At 61.0% G+C, this 16,072-nt stretch overlaps 1 protein-coding gene across 4 annotated transcripts in view; it reads left to right on the plus strand.

Moving 5' to 3' along the window:
• The first annotated feature begins 1,589 nt into the window (after nucleotides 1-1,589).
• Nucleotides 1,590-16,072, plus strand: part of SBK1 (SH3 domain binding kinase 1) — a 49,014-nt gene continuing 34,531 nt past the window's right edge. For 2 of the 4 annotated variants that reach the window (XR_011338574.1, XM_069870225.1), the window contains exons 1-3: nucleotides 1,590-2,304; nucleotides 15,329-15,531; nucleotides 15,637-15,839. Coding sequence is in view for 3 of the 4 variants with exons in the window: in XM_069870225.1 (XP_069726326.1) it covers nucleotides 2,243-2,304; nucleotides 15,329-15,531; nucleotides 15,637-15,839 (468 nt within the window). In the remaining variant the exon portion in view is untranslated. Of the gene's footprint in view, nucleotides 2,305-8,543; nucleotides 8,648-10,854; nucleotides 10,994-15,328; nucleotides 15,532-15,636; nucleotides 15,840-16,072 lie in introns of those variants that run through there. The other 2 variants (XM_069870226.1, XM_069870227.1) reach the window with 2 other exon arrangements.

Here is a 16,072-nt window from a genome sequence, read left to right on the forward strand (position 1 = left end):
CATTTCCTTCCATCACTTGTTCCTTGGGAGAAGAGACCCGTACCCATCTCACTCCAATTTCCTTTCTGGGAGGTGAGAAGAGCGATGAGGTTTCCCCCCAGCTTCCTCTTCTCCAGGCTAAACAGCCCCAGGTCCCTCAGCCACTCCCAGAACTCCTGGGCTCCAGACCATTCCCCAGCTCCTTTTCCCTTCTTTGGACACACACTTTTGGGTATACAGAGCTCAGCCATGCACATGGGCAGATGTCCACCAGCTCCAGGTGGCCCCATATAAGCACATCCACAACCACAGCAAGAGAGCACAGGCAGCCAGGCTTCCTCCTTGCCCCCTGCACACCCCTGGGAAACCTGGCTGCCCCCTCCCAGCCAGGCGCAAGTGCTAGAGGCAGGTCCTCTGGAGGCAAAGCTGAGGACTTGGCCATGGGGCTGGGATCTCCACTGAGCCTCCATCCCAGACTGGGATGAGTGCTGGGCAGCTGAATCCCACCAGAGCTCCAAAGCATGGGCACTTCGCAGCTTCACATGTGGGACCACCTAGCCTAGCACCCTTCTAGATGTGTGGAAGAAGGTGATGGAAATGAGTTTGGGACAAACCATCCTCCAGGCTGAGTCCCCCTCTCTCCTGGGGCAGCTCTGCAGTGAGGTCGCATAAGCAGCACCACCAAGAGCTTTCAGTCCTTGAGAAATTAAAAAGCCATTGATATTTGCCATCAGTGGGGCTGTGGCTGGAACAGATACACTGCAAGCAGAGCCACTTACTGAATAATTCATGGTGTGCCATGGCCAGAGTCGGGGAACTTCTCCGCATCCCAAGTACGTGGCCTTTGCTTCTGCCCAGGGTGTTGGATGTGGGCTGGGGAGAGGAACTGGCACCACTCTTGGTCTTCAGCACCTGAGGTGCCCACGGTGGTCCCTGAGCTGGTCCCAACAAACTCTAGAGTTTCTTGTCCTGGGCATGCGGCCATATGGGTGAGGGGGCTCTTGGCCCAGTATGCTGCCCTGGGGGTGGCCTGGCTTGACCTCCAGGAGTAGCTAGATGTCGGTGGCACAGCTACCCTGTCTTGGACTGATGGCACAGAGCCACCTCTTGTGTGGCAAAGATGCCATTCATGGGGCAAAGATGCCACTTGTGGGGCAGGGAAACCTATGGTGGGGCAGGGACAGCCATTGTGGCACAGGGACATCCCTCCTGGAGCACTGTGATGCTCCTGGCTGTGCAGCAGGGAGCAGCCCACAGGAATGGCTCCCTGGCCACCTTCTTCATCACCGTTGTGGCTCAGGGCACCCAGGCTAAGCTGAATAGGTCGTGCCATGTGCCCCATGCCAAGCCTGGCCAGTGCAAAGCCCAGTAAGGGGGAAGGACAGGGTGCCAGGGGACAGAGCACAGGTCTCTCAGTGACACAGGGTGCATGGACTGAGTTTGACGGGTCTCAGCTGTGGCACTGGAGAAGCCCAAGGCAGCAGCCTGGAGCTGAGAGAGGGCTGCTGGAGCCTGGGCAGGGCCGGCAGCAGCAGCTGAGGAGTTAAATTCCCAGCCTCACCGCATGAATCTGGAGCTATTAATACTCACAGGCTGCTTGAGCTGTCAGTGCAAGCGGCTGCTCTGCCGGTGATACGAGCCCAGCGGAGCTGCAGCTCGCCGACAACACAACTTTCCTTGGTGAGTGTGTGGGGCTTCCAGCCCAGCCACCAGATTGTTGGACCCCACTGGACCCTGCCGGACCGACCAGAGGGGGCACTTTCCCCAGCAGTGCTGTGGCCATCGTTCTCTGTGGCTGCCACCGTCTGGTGCCACATGGGCATGGAACACCAGAGAGAGGCAGCCGCTTCTCCCGGCCTCTGAAGCACCACAGGGCTTGGCTAGGACCTCATCCTGCCCTACTGGACCCTTCAGCTTGGGTAATGCTGACCCTGGTCCCTGCTCAGATCCACTGAGGACTGGCGCTGCCTCCAGCCAGGCTGCATGATGGGTGCTACAGTGGCATTGGGCATCGCTGTCCCTGGTGCGAGGGCGACGTGGGACATGGCACAGCCCGGCGCTGCCTCTGTGCGCAGTGAGCAGCAGGTCCCACTGCTCAGCCAGGGGGTGTGAAGGGCTCCCTGACACCATGGCCCTGGGCGGGCAAGCGTGAGCCTCCAGCCGTCATTGACACTGGTGAGCGGAGGAAGATGCCAACACCTCTCTGGCACTGCCTGGACTGTGGTCCCCTTCACCCGGGCACAGTGGCCGCCAAACCTGAGCAATGGATTCCTTCTGCTTCGTCTGCTTCCAGAAAGAGGAATTGCAGCCCCTGCACCTGCACAGGTCAGTGCTGGGTGCCTGGGACAAGCATGGGAGCATGGCACCGAGCCGGGCTCTGGGACGATGCCTGGTGTGAGAGCTGCCTGCCTTGACTGTGCCAAAGTTTCCCTTGGAGCAGGTGCATCCTCTCCTGGCCGAAGGAGCCTAGGGCCTGGTGCTGTGCCATGCCAGGGCAGGTTTAGATCAGCCATCAAGAAAAATTTCTTCACCAAAAGGGTTCTTTTGGGCACTGGCAGAGGCTGCGCAGGGAAGTGGTGGAGTCCCCTTCCCTTGAGGGGATTAAAAGATGAGCAGATGAAATGCTTAGGCATCTGGTTCAGTAATGGACAGGGGTGGCTGGGCTCGATGATCTCCAAAGTCTTTTCCAACCTGCTGATTCTATGATTCTATGACGTGCCATGCTGTGCTAGGGAGAGGCTGCATGCACCGCACGTGTGCGCGTCCAGCATGTTCAGCTCTCCAGGGCACAGAGTGGGCATCCCGTGCTGTGCTGAGGGGTGCCAGTGTGCCGTGGGAGCAGTGGTGTGCAAATCCACAGCATCCCAAAGCCAACCTGCCCACTCCTACTCCCTTGAACGCGGTTCCCAGCTGGACTATGCTCCCAGGGTCTTGCTGCTGTCCCTGGGGCAGGGGCTGGCCGGGAGTCAGGGGGATGGAGAAGCTGGGGGGTCCCCAAAGAGAGCCATGAGGCTCCCCAAGGCCTGACAGCAGCAGCGGTGCTTGCCTTTCCCCCTCCCCAAAAGCTGCTCTCCCATCCATGCTGCTGAGTGGCAGCCAAGGCGAATGTGCCGTTGCCGGAATTAGCCAGGCAGCCAACAGGGCTGTGAGGTGTGAACACTGGCACATGTCATGCCCAACTGTTCCTCTGTGGCACTGAGCTGCTGCAGACTTCTGTCCCGTGGGACACAGCTGCACCCGGGACCCCCCGTGAGCACTGGTTCAAGGTCTGGGTTGCCAGCAGTGCTGGGCTGGTGGTCCCACAGGGCTATTGGCTGGGCTGGGGGCAAGTGCCAGTCCAGGCAGTCTGTCCTTCCCCTGAGTGTGCAGGAAGCCGTAGGATTTGTTTTGGTGTAAATCACGTTTTATGGAGCCTTGATTCCCGTGAGCTGTTGCCCACAAGCTCAGTGCTAGCTGGGAAGGTACCAGGAACTGGGGATGGGGGGCGGGTACTGGGAGATGGGCACTGGGTGTGGGTGCCACTGCCTGGAGGGGGGGCACAGAGCTCCCATCTCGAGCCTGAGCTGGAGTTGGCTGCACCCAGCCTGTGCTGAGCCACAGGTGGCATGAGTTTGGTGTTCTCGGCCAGGGAGAGGAGCAGCCAGAGTGGCAGTCCTGGGGTCCTGCGTGGTGGCCGTGGGGACCTCCTGGTGCAGGGGGACAGCAACAAGGTGATCTCTTGTGGTTTGTCCCCAGAGAACTCCCACTGTCCTGCCCTGCTTCAACATGGGCTGTGCTGAGAGGGGGCTCCCCATCCTTAAACACCGCCCCCCCTGTTGTCACCAGCATGTCCGCAACAGCGGCTTGGGGACAGGGCTGTCATCGTCCGCCACGGCCGGCACGGCAGCTCCAGAGTGAGCTCCCATGGGGGGTGGTGAGAGGCTGCTGGTGGAGGGACCCACCGGGTGTTCTCTGCTCTGCCACCGCCCCACAGCCGTCCCTGGGCCTGTCATCCAGTGCTGGAGGGATGCGTGGGCCCCGCATGTGGGTGCCCGAGGCAGCATGCCTGTTCCCGCAGCCTCGCTAGATGGTGCCAAGAGAACGGGCTGCAAGCGGAGGCGGCCAGCGGGTGTGTGGCACCGGATGGTGCTGGACAGTGCCAGGCTGGCTGGGATGCTAGGGCAGACCCCCTCTTCTCCCAGTTCTTACTGGCTTGGCCCCAGCTGGTGATGAGACGGGCAATGCTGTGGGTGGGAGCTGTGGACACAGCTGTGCCGGGCCTCCAGGCAAGGATTTATCTGGCATCTGCAGCTTCAAACATGGATGGGGGTTGAGAATGGGACAGTGCCATGACCCCGCTACACCTCCAAATCCCACATTCCCCATGAAGAAACCCGTTCTGCTTCCTTTCAGAAGAAACCCATGCAAAAGAAAGCTGTTCTGTTTCCCTTCAGCCCAGCAGATGAATAGTTATCATCATACTCCAGAGTCAACATCCTGTCCAAGCTCCCTGCAAGGGGCAGCTAGTGCTGCAAGTCCTGACCCAGCCAGTGCTGGGGGGCCAGCACGCAGGATGCTGTGCCCCCCACCCACCCTTGGTCCCCCAAGAGCACAAGATGGGCCTTGGCGGCTGCGGGAGGGGAGGCAGCACCCCAACAACTTGGGACATCCACACCCCGCAGCTGAGCTGCAGATTGTGCCCCACGGCGCTGCGGCTGTGTCTCCTCCCTGACCCTGAGAGCTGCAGCTGGGGGGCACTTAGCCCCTGCCCCAGTCCCCCAGGAACCAGCTCCCTGCGGTCCCTTTTCCTCCTGAAGTCCCCCTGGCTGGTGCTCAGCAGGGCTCTGTGGAGCTCAGCGGGTCTGTGCAGGGATCCATGGGACTCTGTGGGGCTCAGAGAACTCTGTGGAGCAATAAGGGGCTTGACAGCCCCCTGTGGGGCTTGGCAGGGCTCCGTGGAGCTCCGTGGGTTTCCATGGGTCTCAGCAGGGCTCCATAGGGCTCAGCAGGTCTCTCTGGGGCTCTGTGGAGTTCTCAGGGCTCTGGGGGCTCTCAGGATTCTCTCGGAGGCTTAGCATGAGTCTCTGGCATTCTGTGCCTTAGCAGGGCTGTGAGGGGATCCGTGGGGCTCTGTGGGGCTCCGTAGGGCTCAGCAGGGCTGTGTGGGGATCTGTGGGGCTCCATGGGGCTCAGCAGGGCTGTGTGAGGATCCATGGGGCTCTGTGGGGCTCAGCAGGGCTGTGTGAGGATCCATGGGGCTCTGTGGGGCTCCATGGGGCTCAGCAGGGCTGTGTGGGGATCCGTGGGGCTCCGTGGGGCTCAGCAGGGCTGTGTGGGGGTCCGTGGGGCTCCGTGGGGCTCAGCAGAGCTCTGGGGTGAGGGGGCCCCCAGGCCCCAGTGTAGGTGCTGCCCCTGGGATGAGGGATGCTGAGCGAGGCCGAGCAGAGAAGGTTGTGCCAAGCGAAGCTGGGTGAAGGCCAGCCTGCCCACAGGAGCTGGGCAGAAGGTTTTGGAGCTTGGTGGGTGCTTGGGGTTGAGGGAGAACATCCAAGAGCAGCTGGGAGATGCCGCCGGCAGCTCCCTGCACTGAGTGCATCCTCCCCACCAGCACTGCGGCTCCCGGCATGCTTAGCTCCCTCATCGCCCTCCCTCCTTCCCAGCATCCCTGCCAGCGGCTCCACACAGGGTTCAGCTGGTGGCACCTGAGCGTGGCACGACTGGAAGCCGACCCTCGCGCTCCCCTCAGCTCTGCCGGGGGGACCAAGGAAGGAACCAGCGACCTTCTCACCAGCCTTGGAGGACACTGGGTTCACCAGGAACATTTTTGGCTTTTCGGGTCATTTCCCCACTGCCCACCCTGTCCTAGCACGTCCCGTGGGCTGTTTCCTTCCTCAGCAGGAATCCCAGGGGCATTCGTGATCCCGTGGGCTCATGGCATGGGTTGAGATGGAGCCAGGTGAGAAAAGCTTTTGATCCGGCTCCTTTCATCTCCCTAATCTTAATTAGTGATTAATATTCTTCAAGTGCTTTGAAGACTATGGGCTCAATGCAGACACAAACTGGTGCTGTGGGTGTTGCTGTTCTCCCGTCTATGACCCACATGCGAGTGGGGGGCTGAGCTGCAGCCTGGCAGCTGCAAAATGAGCCATGGATCCCCACGTGGCCCTGCTGAGCCCCACAGAGCCCCATGGAGCCCATCTGAGTCCCATGGAACCCGATGGAGCTCTGCTGAGTCCCACAAAGTCTCGGGAAGCCCCACAGAACCCAATGGAGCCCTGCTGAGCCCCATAGAGCCCCACGAGAACCTTGTTGAGCCCTATGGAGCCCCACAGAGACCTGCTGAGGCCCATGGAGGCCTGCTGAGCCGCACAGAACCCCATGGATCCTCACAGAGCCCTGCTGAGCTCCACGGAAACCTGCAGAGCCCCACATTGCCCCATGGAGCCCCATGGAGTCTCACGAAGCCCCATGGAGCCCAGCTGACCCCTCACTGACCACTCAGTGTCTGTGTGCCTGGGGCACAGCAGAGCCCCATCCTGCAGCACCGGGGCGGTGACACCGGGAGCCAAGCCACGTGTGGGGCAGGTGACACTGGCCTCGCAACCCCCTGCGGACCCCGTGTGGGCTCCCCTGGCACCAACAGCTCTTGCCTGACCTAGAAAACAGCCCCAAGCTATAAATAGGGTGAGCCGAAGGAGAGCTTGGAACACACAGCTTGGAACACCGCAAGCAGGAGTCTGCGGGAGCCAGGAGATGGCGTGGCAAGGGCAGGCAGGGGACACAGGGGGATGGGTGCCTTGTGTGGGTGCTGAGGGAAGGGACGAGGCTGGGCCCGCTCCATCCCAGTGGCCGATGGAGCCAAGTGTGCGAGGAAGGCTGCGGTGGCTTTTACTGGCCCGTGTCCTGCTCACAGGGACCGTGCCTCATCTCCCACACCGTGCCCATTCCCGGTGTGCCTAAAATGCTCTCCTGCCCTGCACTACCCCTTTCCCAGCCCCACAGCAGCCCAGCACCCATCCCGCACCCATCCAGCACCCATCCAGCACCCCTGTAGCCGGGCTCACTGGGCTCCAGTGACACAGAGGACGGAATCTCTCATCTTGTGCCACGGGGATGCCCCCATCCCAGCGGGAATGGCTCATGCTCAGAGCATCGGAGCTGTGGATGCTTGGCGCTGTGGCAGGGACCAGTGAGCGGAGTGGGGATCGAGGGGACTGGTGATGCCCTGCACAGCTGCCGGATGGGAGAAGGGTGGCAATGTTACAGCAGCGCCTGGCACCGAATTAAAGCAAAGTGTCAGAATGTGATTCAGCCTCTCGCTTTGGAGTCATTCATAAAAAGACTAATTGCTCTGTGTGCTAAACTGGGAGCGGATTAGAGCCACCAGTGAGTCAGTGGCGATGGCTCCTCTGCCCTCCCCGGCAGGATGGCCACGGCCTCGTCAGAGCGGGCACAGCCAGCTCAGATGGCCCACACGGTGATGGGAACAAGCCCCCGTCACCCCTCTCAGCGCTGGGCAGTCCCACGGCTTGGGGGCGGCTCAGAGCGACACTGCAGGAGAGAAGGGACCCAGTGCCCATCTGAGAGCCAAGGCAGCCCGAAAGTGAAGGGTGGCTGAAGCAGCCCAGCTCAGGGAAGAAATACAGAAAGGCTGGATGTGGCCAGGGATGCTCGGAGAAGGATCCTCCTTGCCTTCCTCCAGGAGACCTGCCACTGTCCCTGGAGCTGGAGGTGCCTCCAGCTTTGGCATCGCTTGATAAACCTGTTGCCAAACATTGATGAGCATGAAAGGAAGCCTGCACAGCATCTGCCTCATCCAGATTTCCCTGCTCAATCCAAACGGTCCCGCCGTTCCCGGGTGGGTGTTGGGAGGCCACATGTTTAGGAGGCATTTTGAAGGGGTGAGCTGGGTGCTCTTTGTGCCACGATGGGTGATGACGGAGGAATACCAAGTCTTGGAAGGCTCCGGGAGAGCAGGAGACAGGGAACCTGCTGAGAGCAGGATGTGGCCCGGCGTAAGGACGTTCCTGATACTGATGATGGTGGTGAACCCAGATGTTCCACGCCTGAGCTGTTGGAGTCCTGTTTGTATTTAACAGACGGGTAGACAAGGCACTCAGGGATCTGGGTCAGGAGTGGACAGGGACGGTTGGACTCGATGATCTCAAAGGTCCTTTCCAACCAAACGAGTCTGTGATTCATTCTGCTGCCCGCAATGAGGACTGGGTTGGGGAAGGGGCGAGGGGTCCCGACCCCTGCCCACCAGCACATCCCCGGGGTGCTCTGGGCTCATCCCCGGGAGCAGGACCGGGCACCGGGCACCGCCGGGGAAGGGACAGGGGCCACCCCGCATCCCCCACAGCTCCGGGGATAACGGGAGCACATCCCGTCCTCCTTCTTCGGGGATAACGTGATGGGGACCCCGCCCCGCCTCCCCCCTGGCACTAGGATAACGGGAGCAGATGCCCTCCCCCCTCCATCCCCCCGGGGATAAAGTGCTGGGGAGCTCCCCGCCTCCCCTCGTCCTGCGGGGCTCGGGGCCGGGGCGGCCGGACCCCCCCGTGCGGCGCGGGGCGGGGCGGGGCGCGGGGCGGGGCGCGGGGCCCTCCCGGTGCGGCTCCCGCTCCCGGCGCCGCGGGATGAGCCCCGCGCCGCTCCCGCCGAGCCCGGGGCGCGGCCAGCCCCACCGGTAAGGCTGGGGACGGGCTGCGGGGCCGGGGGGGCTCGGCGGGGCGCCCCGGTACCGGCCGCGCCTTTGTGCCGGGGCCGCCCTTTGTCTGCTGCCGGCGCGGTGAGAGCGGGGCTGCGGCGGGACCGGGGACCCCCCCGGGGCTGGGTCCCTACTGCCATCGCTCCCCGGTGGAGGGGGATTGTTAGCGGGCGGTGCCGGTGCTGTCTCGGGGTTCGGGGTCCGCCCCCGGAGTGCCGGGGTGGCGGGTTACTGGGGTGATGCTGGTGCTGCCCCTGGGGCTCCAGGTCCCCCCCCCCACCCCGTCGCTCGGTCCCTCCTTCCACCGCTCCCCAGTTGAGGGGTCTGGGGGCGCTGGGTGATGCTGGGGTTGCCCCGGCGTTCGGGGTCCCCCCCCGAGCTGTGCCGGGGGTGAGGGGGGGTGATCGAGTGATGCCGGTGCTGCCCTGGGATTCGGGGTCCCCCCCCGGGGCTCGTGGTCCGTCCTCCTGTTGCTCCCCGAGGAAGGATGGGGGGCACCGGGTGATGCTCAGGGTACCCCCCCGGCTGCGGGGACAAACTCGGGGCCGGAGGTGGGAGCCGCACTTGGACAGGAGTTTGTACCAGAGAGGGGCTGGAGTCGGGGCAGTTTGCGAGGAAAAAAAGGTGGATTTCGGGGTGTCTGGAAGGGTGCGTTGAGATGAGAAGCAGCTGGAGGCAGGGGAAGGGGAGCAGGGAGGGGAGAGCAGGTGAGAGGGCAGTTCAGGGCATCTCCGCTCATCATCTGCCCTCGTCTCCCCTCGCTGCCAGTGCGGTGCAGGCACAGGATTCAGCCTCCAACCCACACCAGCCTCTCCCCAGCTGCGGTTCGGGAAGGGGCAGTGTGACCCACTTTCCTCAGTGTCCCGCCTCGCCGTGGCTGTGGGCAGCTGATGCCAACTGGGAGCCGTGCTGCATCCCAGGGACCAGAGAGGCAGGGGGACCAGGCATTTCAGTCTCAGCACCCCTCTGTGCTGGATTGGGTGTCGGGGTATCACTGGCCTGGAGGGTGCCCAGCTGATCTGCCCAGGTCTTGGTGTGATTGTGGCCGTGAGCCGAGTGTTTCCATTCCTTGCCTGGGATGCTGAGGAAGGAGGGTACCGAGGTGCCCGCAAGCTGAGCTGATCTGCCTGGATCTTGGTGCGACTGTGGCCATGACCCAAGCGTTTCCATTCCCTGCCTGGGATGCTGAGGGAGGAGGGTGCTGAGGCACCTGTGTGTCGAGCTCCTGGTCTACCTGGCTCTTGGCATGAGCTGGGTGTTTCTGTTCCCTCCTCGGAATGCTGAGGGACAAGGGTGCTGAGGCACCTGTGTGCTGAGCTGATCCACCCTGCTCTTGGTGTGACTGTGGCCGCGACCGGGTGTTCCCGGGTGCTGGGGGGTGAGGCAGGGGAGAGGTGGGAGCATCCCGCTCGGAGAGCCCTGGGGCAGGTGCCGTGGGGCGATGCTGCGATTGGGGGCCTGCAGGTGGGCTGTGAAGGCCATGGAGCCCCTTGGAGCGGAGACACGGCTGGTTTCCGCAGCTGGGTGGCGTGCCCCGCAGTCCCCAGGAGTGAGAGGGGCTGAGACACCCCCAGCCCTGCCTGTGGGGACCGGGCGGGTGATGGGCAGGTGCCGCTCGGGGCATTTGTCTTTGCAGATCCCAACCGTGCAGTGGTGCCGGCGCTGGTGGAAGAGTTTTGGGAGGAAGATGATGACAGGCTGATGAAACCAATCAAACAATGAAGTAATCCTAAATCCCTGGTGCTGGGTGCGAGGCGCGGCAAAGGCGGGAGGAGCTGCAGACTGGAGAAGCTGAGGTCCTAGTGAAGCCACCCCATCGTCAGGAAAAATCTTGGGAAGCTGAAGTGCTGAAAGGCGGCCAAGGTCCTGTCTTTGGGGGCCAATGGACGGAGCTGGCGTGGTGTGGACAAGGGCAGAGAAAATCCCACTAGGAGAACAGTGTGGAGGGCACAGAGGAGGGCAGGAGAGGAGAGTGGTGGCCCCATGGGGAGTGGCTGCCACACATCCCTCAGGAGGATGGTGAGAGCTGTTGGAGGAGAGATCCCAGGTGCTGCTTGATTTACTCTTTCCAAATTCGCCTGTGAAACCTGAATCTGGAAGGCTTAAGAAGCTCTTCACAGGCTCACGGCCAGGATGGGAAACGGTTCCTGCTACAGGGGATGCTATGGATGGGTCTGACGGGGCCTGACCTCCTACAGCTGAGACATCCCTACTGGGAGAGCAGGTCCGTGCCAACTGGGAGCCAGTGTGTTTCTGTGCGTTCGTTGGCTTTGCCGAAGCTGATCCTGATGCCGGTCAGTCTGATCCAGTCTGGGCAAGGAGGTGGTACGAGAAATTCTGGGTAACCGAGAATTCAGTGCTATCATGCGGAGAAATGTCCCTGACTGGGAGCACTGGAAGTCACGGCTGCCGTGGGTTCTTCTGCAAAGGTTTAGTGCTGGTTGAGGCTCGTGCTGCAAGTGGCACTTGAGTGTTTCCCAACACCTTCCCACCACACGGAGCTGGGAAGAGGCCATGGAGATGTGCCCTATCCATCGCGTCTTTGGGTGGCTACTCCCCCTGGGTGCTGGATGCTGGCAGAGGGGCTGCTCCCAAAATGCAGTTTCCCTGTGCCATGTGCGACCAGCCGCCTCCCGGACGCCTTGGCTTGTCTTGAGTGGCTCTGGACAACCCTGGGGTCGTGTGTGGGCAAAGGGACCTTCTCCCACACATGTTTTGGTGGGTGGGAGGTGGCGGCTGGCCTGGGTGGAGGGCGTCGCTGCCTGCAGGCAGCCCCCGTGTCTGGACACAGGGGGTACATGTGGCTCTGACCCTCACGAGATATCCGTCCTCCCCCTGCGCCCACACAGACATCATCCTCATTAGGTGAAGGTGCCTTTGTGAGCGCTCCCTGTGCCGCTGCCCTTGGGAAGCGCGGATAAGAACGCTGCGCTATGCGGGGCCCAGCAGCACAGAGGAGAGGAGAGGATGTCCCCAGAATGGGGTCAGGCAGGAAAAGATGCTGGAAATGGAGCAGGTCACTGAGAGGCAGTGGCTGGGTGCAGGGCAGCAACTGGCAGCATCAGGAGGGTGGGAGGTGGGGGACCGGGAGCGTGGAGCACTCAGAAATGACTTTACTGGCTCAACAGGTGGTTTGATGAAAATCAGAGAGGTTTGGGGTGCAGAGGCTGGCGTGCAGCAGCGAACCCCTCCCAGCAGGTACCGTGGGCTGGGGAGCAGGCAGTGTTACCTGCTGATAACTAATGCCAATTATGCTGTAATTAATGAACATGCTGCTGTTGTAGTGAACGTCGGAGTGGGACAGGGTAAGGTGAAATCAAAGCTCTACAAAACACACCGGGAGTGGCTTGGGCAGTTGCAGGAGCAAGGCAGCGAGTGCCTGCGCCTGCCCAGCTGCTGGGTATTTCTCATTCCTTCCCTCCCTAAAAAGAAATCCGGCTATTGCAGAGCCCCTGCCCTGCCTGCTTTTTCCCTTTGTCTTCCCAATTCCTTGCCCCAGAGCAGCCTACGGTGCGAGTCCTGGCCCCTCACCAGGCTTCCATGCCTCCTCGCTGTAGAGACCCCTGCATCGGGCTCAGCCCCAAACCCGTTTCCTTTGACCCCACTCAATAACCGGGTTGTTTTCCTGACCTGTTGGTATCTGATGTGGCAAGAGGGGTTTTTCTCCCCCGCCTTGCTCTCTTAATTTCCAAGCATCCGCTGCTCCAGCAGCCTCCTCTGCCCGCTGCTCAAGGCAGCTCTCCTGGGCAGCCTCTGCTCCTCTCAATGAGCTCTTAATGAGTTTGCAATTACTTATTGGCAAAGCCGAAGAGCCCAGGGCTGGATGTGCAGTGGAGCGGGATGCGGAGCCGGGGAAAGCATCCCCTCACAGGTAGCAGCGTTGCTGGGTGAGCAGGACAGCAGTGCCAGCCCCGGCACCTGGTAGGATGCTGGGCCCTGGATGCGGGATGCTGTCCTCCTGGGAGCTGCTCTGTGATGTTGGGGATGGAGCCGGGGGGTTTGGGGAGAGGAGCAGCAGCTGCCGCTGGGGGACGAGTGGCTGCCTATAAATACCTGCCAGGGAGCAAGGAAGAGGTGGGTGGATTATCCTCCTCATTCAATGAGATAAATGGTTCTGAAGCTTAAACAGAGAACAATTCTAGTCTGAATAGTAGGAGAAATGGTTCAGGATGTGGAGATGACAGCACGAACCGCCTATGGTGAGCAGCAAGGCCCTGGTGCCACTTGGCAGCATCTTTGCTGTCCCTTTGCCTGGGGTCTCGTGCCATGGGGATGTGCATCGTTCCTCCCTGCTTTTAAAATCTCTGTCTTCAAGAACACCTGAAACAACTGAGCTGGGAAACCATGCACCAGGAGGGAGGTTTTGGTTTTCTTCGGACACAGCGCTTGCTCCTCTTCGGTGCTTTGGGGCTGTGCCGTGGAGGTGGGAGAGGAGCTGGTGTCCTGGGAAAAGGCTCCATTTCTGCTGTGGTTTGACCTGATCTGGCACACAGCTGCATCGGCGTGGCTGGCACAGCTACAGAGGGCAGCCAAAGACAGGACCCCAATCCCGGCCACGCCAGGCTGCCAGCATTGCCTGCCACATTGGCACCCCCTGCCCTGTGTCCCCTTGTCCCTGTGAGTGGGCAGAACCAGCTGGAAATGAGCCCTGGCTCCCCCTCCCCACTCCTGCCCTGCTTTGCTGTTTACATCAAACCCAATGTGTTTGCAAAAGCATTTCAATTTTTAATGAAAACTTCTGTGTGTCTGCTTTTTCTGGCCTTGCTGTGTTGGTGCTTTGCCCGCCATCACTGGTTTTCCTGGGGACTTGCTGCATCGCACCATGTAACGGAGGCACCACAGAAGGATCCTGGCAGCATCCCTGGCATCCGCCTTGCTGACCCACACTGCAGCAGCTTTGCCTGTGCCATTATGTGCTGTGAGCGCAGCAGCCACAGCCCTGGGGTGGCTCCGAAAGCCACGCAGGCAGCAGGCAGGGATCCTGGTGCGGTGGAACACTCTGTTCTCCAGGGCATTTCTTGGCTGCAGGTCGGAAAGGAGCTGCCTGGAAGACCCAACAGGTTTATCCAAGGGAAAAAGCAAACAGTCCTTGACGTAGAGAGCTCTTTAGAGCAGCTGCTTGTCCTTCACCTCCTCTCTCCCATCCCACTGGCAGGATTCTTTTCTTAAGCCTCAACTTGAATAATTACATTTCAACACCAGTTAATTAAGAGGCATTGATGAGCATGATTGTAAATTCAAGTGTAGACAGAATCCTTCTTGCAGGATGCTGGGAGCTGTTTTTATCGTGCATCCGTCGAGCTGCTGCACTGAGCCACCTCCACCTCCAGCACCCAAACGCTGAAATGGTGCTCCTCTTTCAGGAGGCCAATGAAACGCGGTGGAGATGAGCTGCTTTGGAGTTCTTATGAGTCAAGCCATTACATTTTTGGAACATCATGATGTTGAAGTTCCTTTTCTATTTTTTGCCCAACTTCCCAGGAAGCAAAAAATATTATACTAAGATAAGGAGCTGAGCTCTGCTTTGGGATGAGAGGCAGCTCCGTGGGGGAAAGAAAGAAACGAGAGGTTGGAGATCAGCCTTGTTGGGAAGGATCGTAACCCTGGGGTGGTGGGGATGCTTCGTGGGGCTCTGATGGGACCCCTGGGTTTCCCTCCTCCGCCCCAGTGAGGCACCACATTACAAACCGAAATATAAATCTGTGCCCGCTCAGCGCTGTCCCATGATTTTTGTCAAGCTGCTACAAAGCCCAAAGCAGGCGGGTTTCTCTGCCGAGGTGGCCACTGGCCCGTGGCTCTGCTCGGGGCTGGCTCTGCCAGTGGGTGCTCGCAGCGCAGCGCGTGGCGGCTTAGCAGGATGCTGGGTCTGTGTACTTGGGGGTGACAGAGGGTGCTGCAATGCCCTGAAGGCATCAGGGGAGATGCTGGGGTGGTGTGGGAATCCAAGCCTGGCTCCTGTTGTGGGGATGGCCAGGGTGAAAAAGTACTGCCACCAGTTTGTTGGGAATAAGGAACGTCAGTGTTGAATGTTGGCCATGTGCTGCTTGTCAGGCTCTGCACCTGAGCGCCCACCCCAGGATGGGAAAGCTGAGAGTTGGTCCCAATGGATGGTCAGAAGCTCACAGTGGAAGGGCTTGCTCAGAGCCATTTTGCATCCTGCTCGGTGCCTGTGGCATGGCTCTGGCCCCGCTCCAGAGCGTCGCTGGCTCAGCTCTAGATGGGGCTCTGGCAAAGGCAGGAGGGTGGGGGGACAGGGCTGTCCCCCAGCTCTTGTCCTGTGAGGTGGCTGTGAACACACCAGAGCCAAGGAACCGTGTGTCTGTGTATGTCCAAGTCCCCACGTTGCTGCCCTTCTGGTTCTGCCATGCCCCGAGCCCTCACTTTGTCCTCATTCATCCCCCGACGTTGAAGGCGCGGGGGCTGCTGCACCCCCAGCTCTGCTCCGTGCAGCTCAGCCCCTGTGGAGGCCTGATCATCCTCTCCAGAGCCACTAGGGTGGTGACCCCTGGGGACAGAGGGGTAGCAACCAGTGGGTGCTGCTCAGCACCGCCCTGAGCAGCCGGGTGCTCCCAGCCCCGAGGATGGGACAGGATGGGACGGGCTGGGGTGTGGCGGCTTTGCAGCACCCACCAAAAGCAGTGATGTACCTCTGCCTTGCAGCGCAGCCATGAGTGCAGGTTCGATTGAGCAAGAGCCGTCCCGCAAGGTGGCCTGCTGCGGGGTTCCCCTCATCACCGAGGACATGCAGTCGCTGGCCATCCGCACCCTCTCAGGCACCGACATCAGCAAGCACTACGACCTCATCCGCGAGCTCGGCAAGGGCACCTACGGCAAGGTGGAGCTGGTGTCCCACAAAAGCACAGGTGATGGGAGCTGGGGGGCGTGGGTGACGTGGCTGTGCTGGGAGCAGAGTCCTGGGCACGTCCCAACCGTGCCCTGGGCTCACTCCTATCCCCTGCCCACCACAGGCACCAAGATGGCCCTGAAGTTTGTCAACAAGAACAAGACGAAGCTGAAGAACTTCCTGCGGGAGTTCAGCATCACCAACACGCTCTCCTCCAGCCCCTTCATCATCAAGGTCTTTGATGTGGTCTTTGAGACTGAGGACTGCTATGTCTTCGCTCAGGAGTATGCCCCTGGCGGGGACCTCTTCGACATCATCCCACCACAGGTGGGAGCCCCTGTCCCTCTCGTGGGAGCCTTTTTGGGGAGGGGTGGGGTCAGTCTCCCCACGGTGCTGAGCGAGCTGCCACTGTGCTTTGGTGGCCACATTGGGAGGGGGCCCATGTGCAGCCCTGGCCACATGCACCTAAAAGCGAGTCTGAGACCCATCACCCAGCCCTGGGGTGGCCCAAGACCCATCACCCGCTTCTCCTGGAGTGGCCTGGGACCCATCACATCCCC

This window comes from Phaenicophaeus curvirostris, chromosome 16, assembly GCF_032191515.1.
Source record: "Phaenicophaeus curvirostris isolate KB17595 chromosome 16, BPBGC_Pcur_1.0, whole genome shotgun sequence".
Taxonomy (NCBI): Eukaryota; Metazoa; Chordata; class Aves; order Cuculiformes; family Cuculidae; genus Phaenicophaeus; species Phaenicophaeus curvirostris.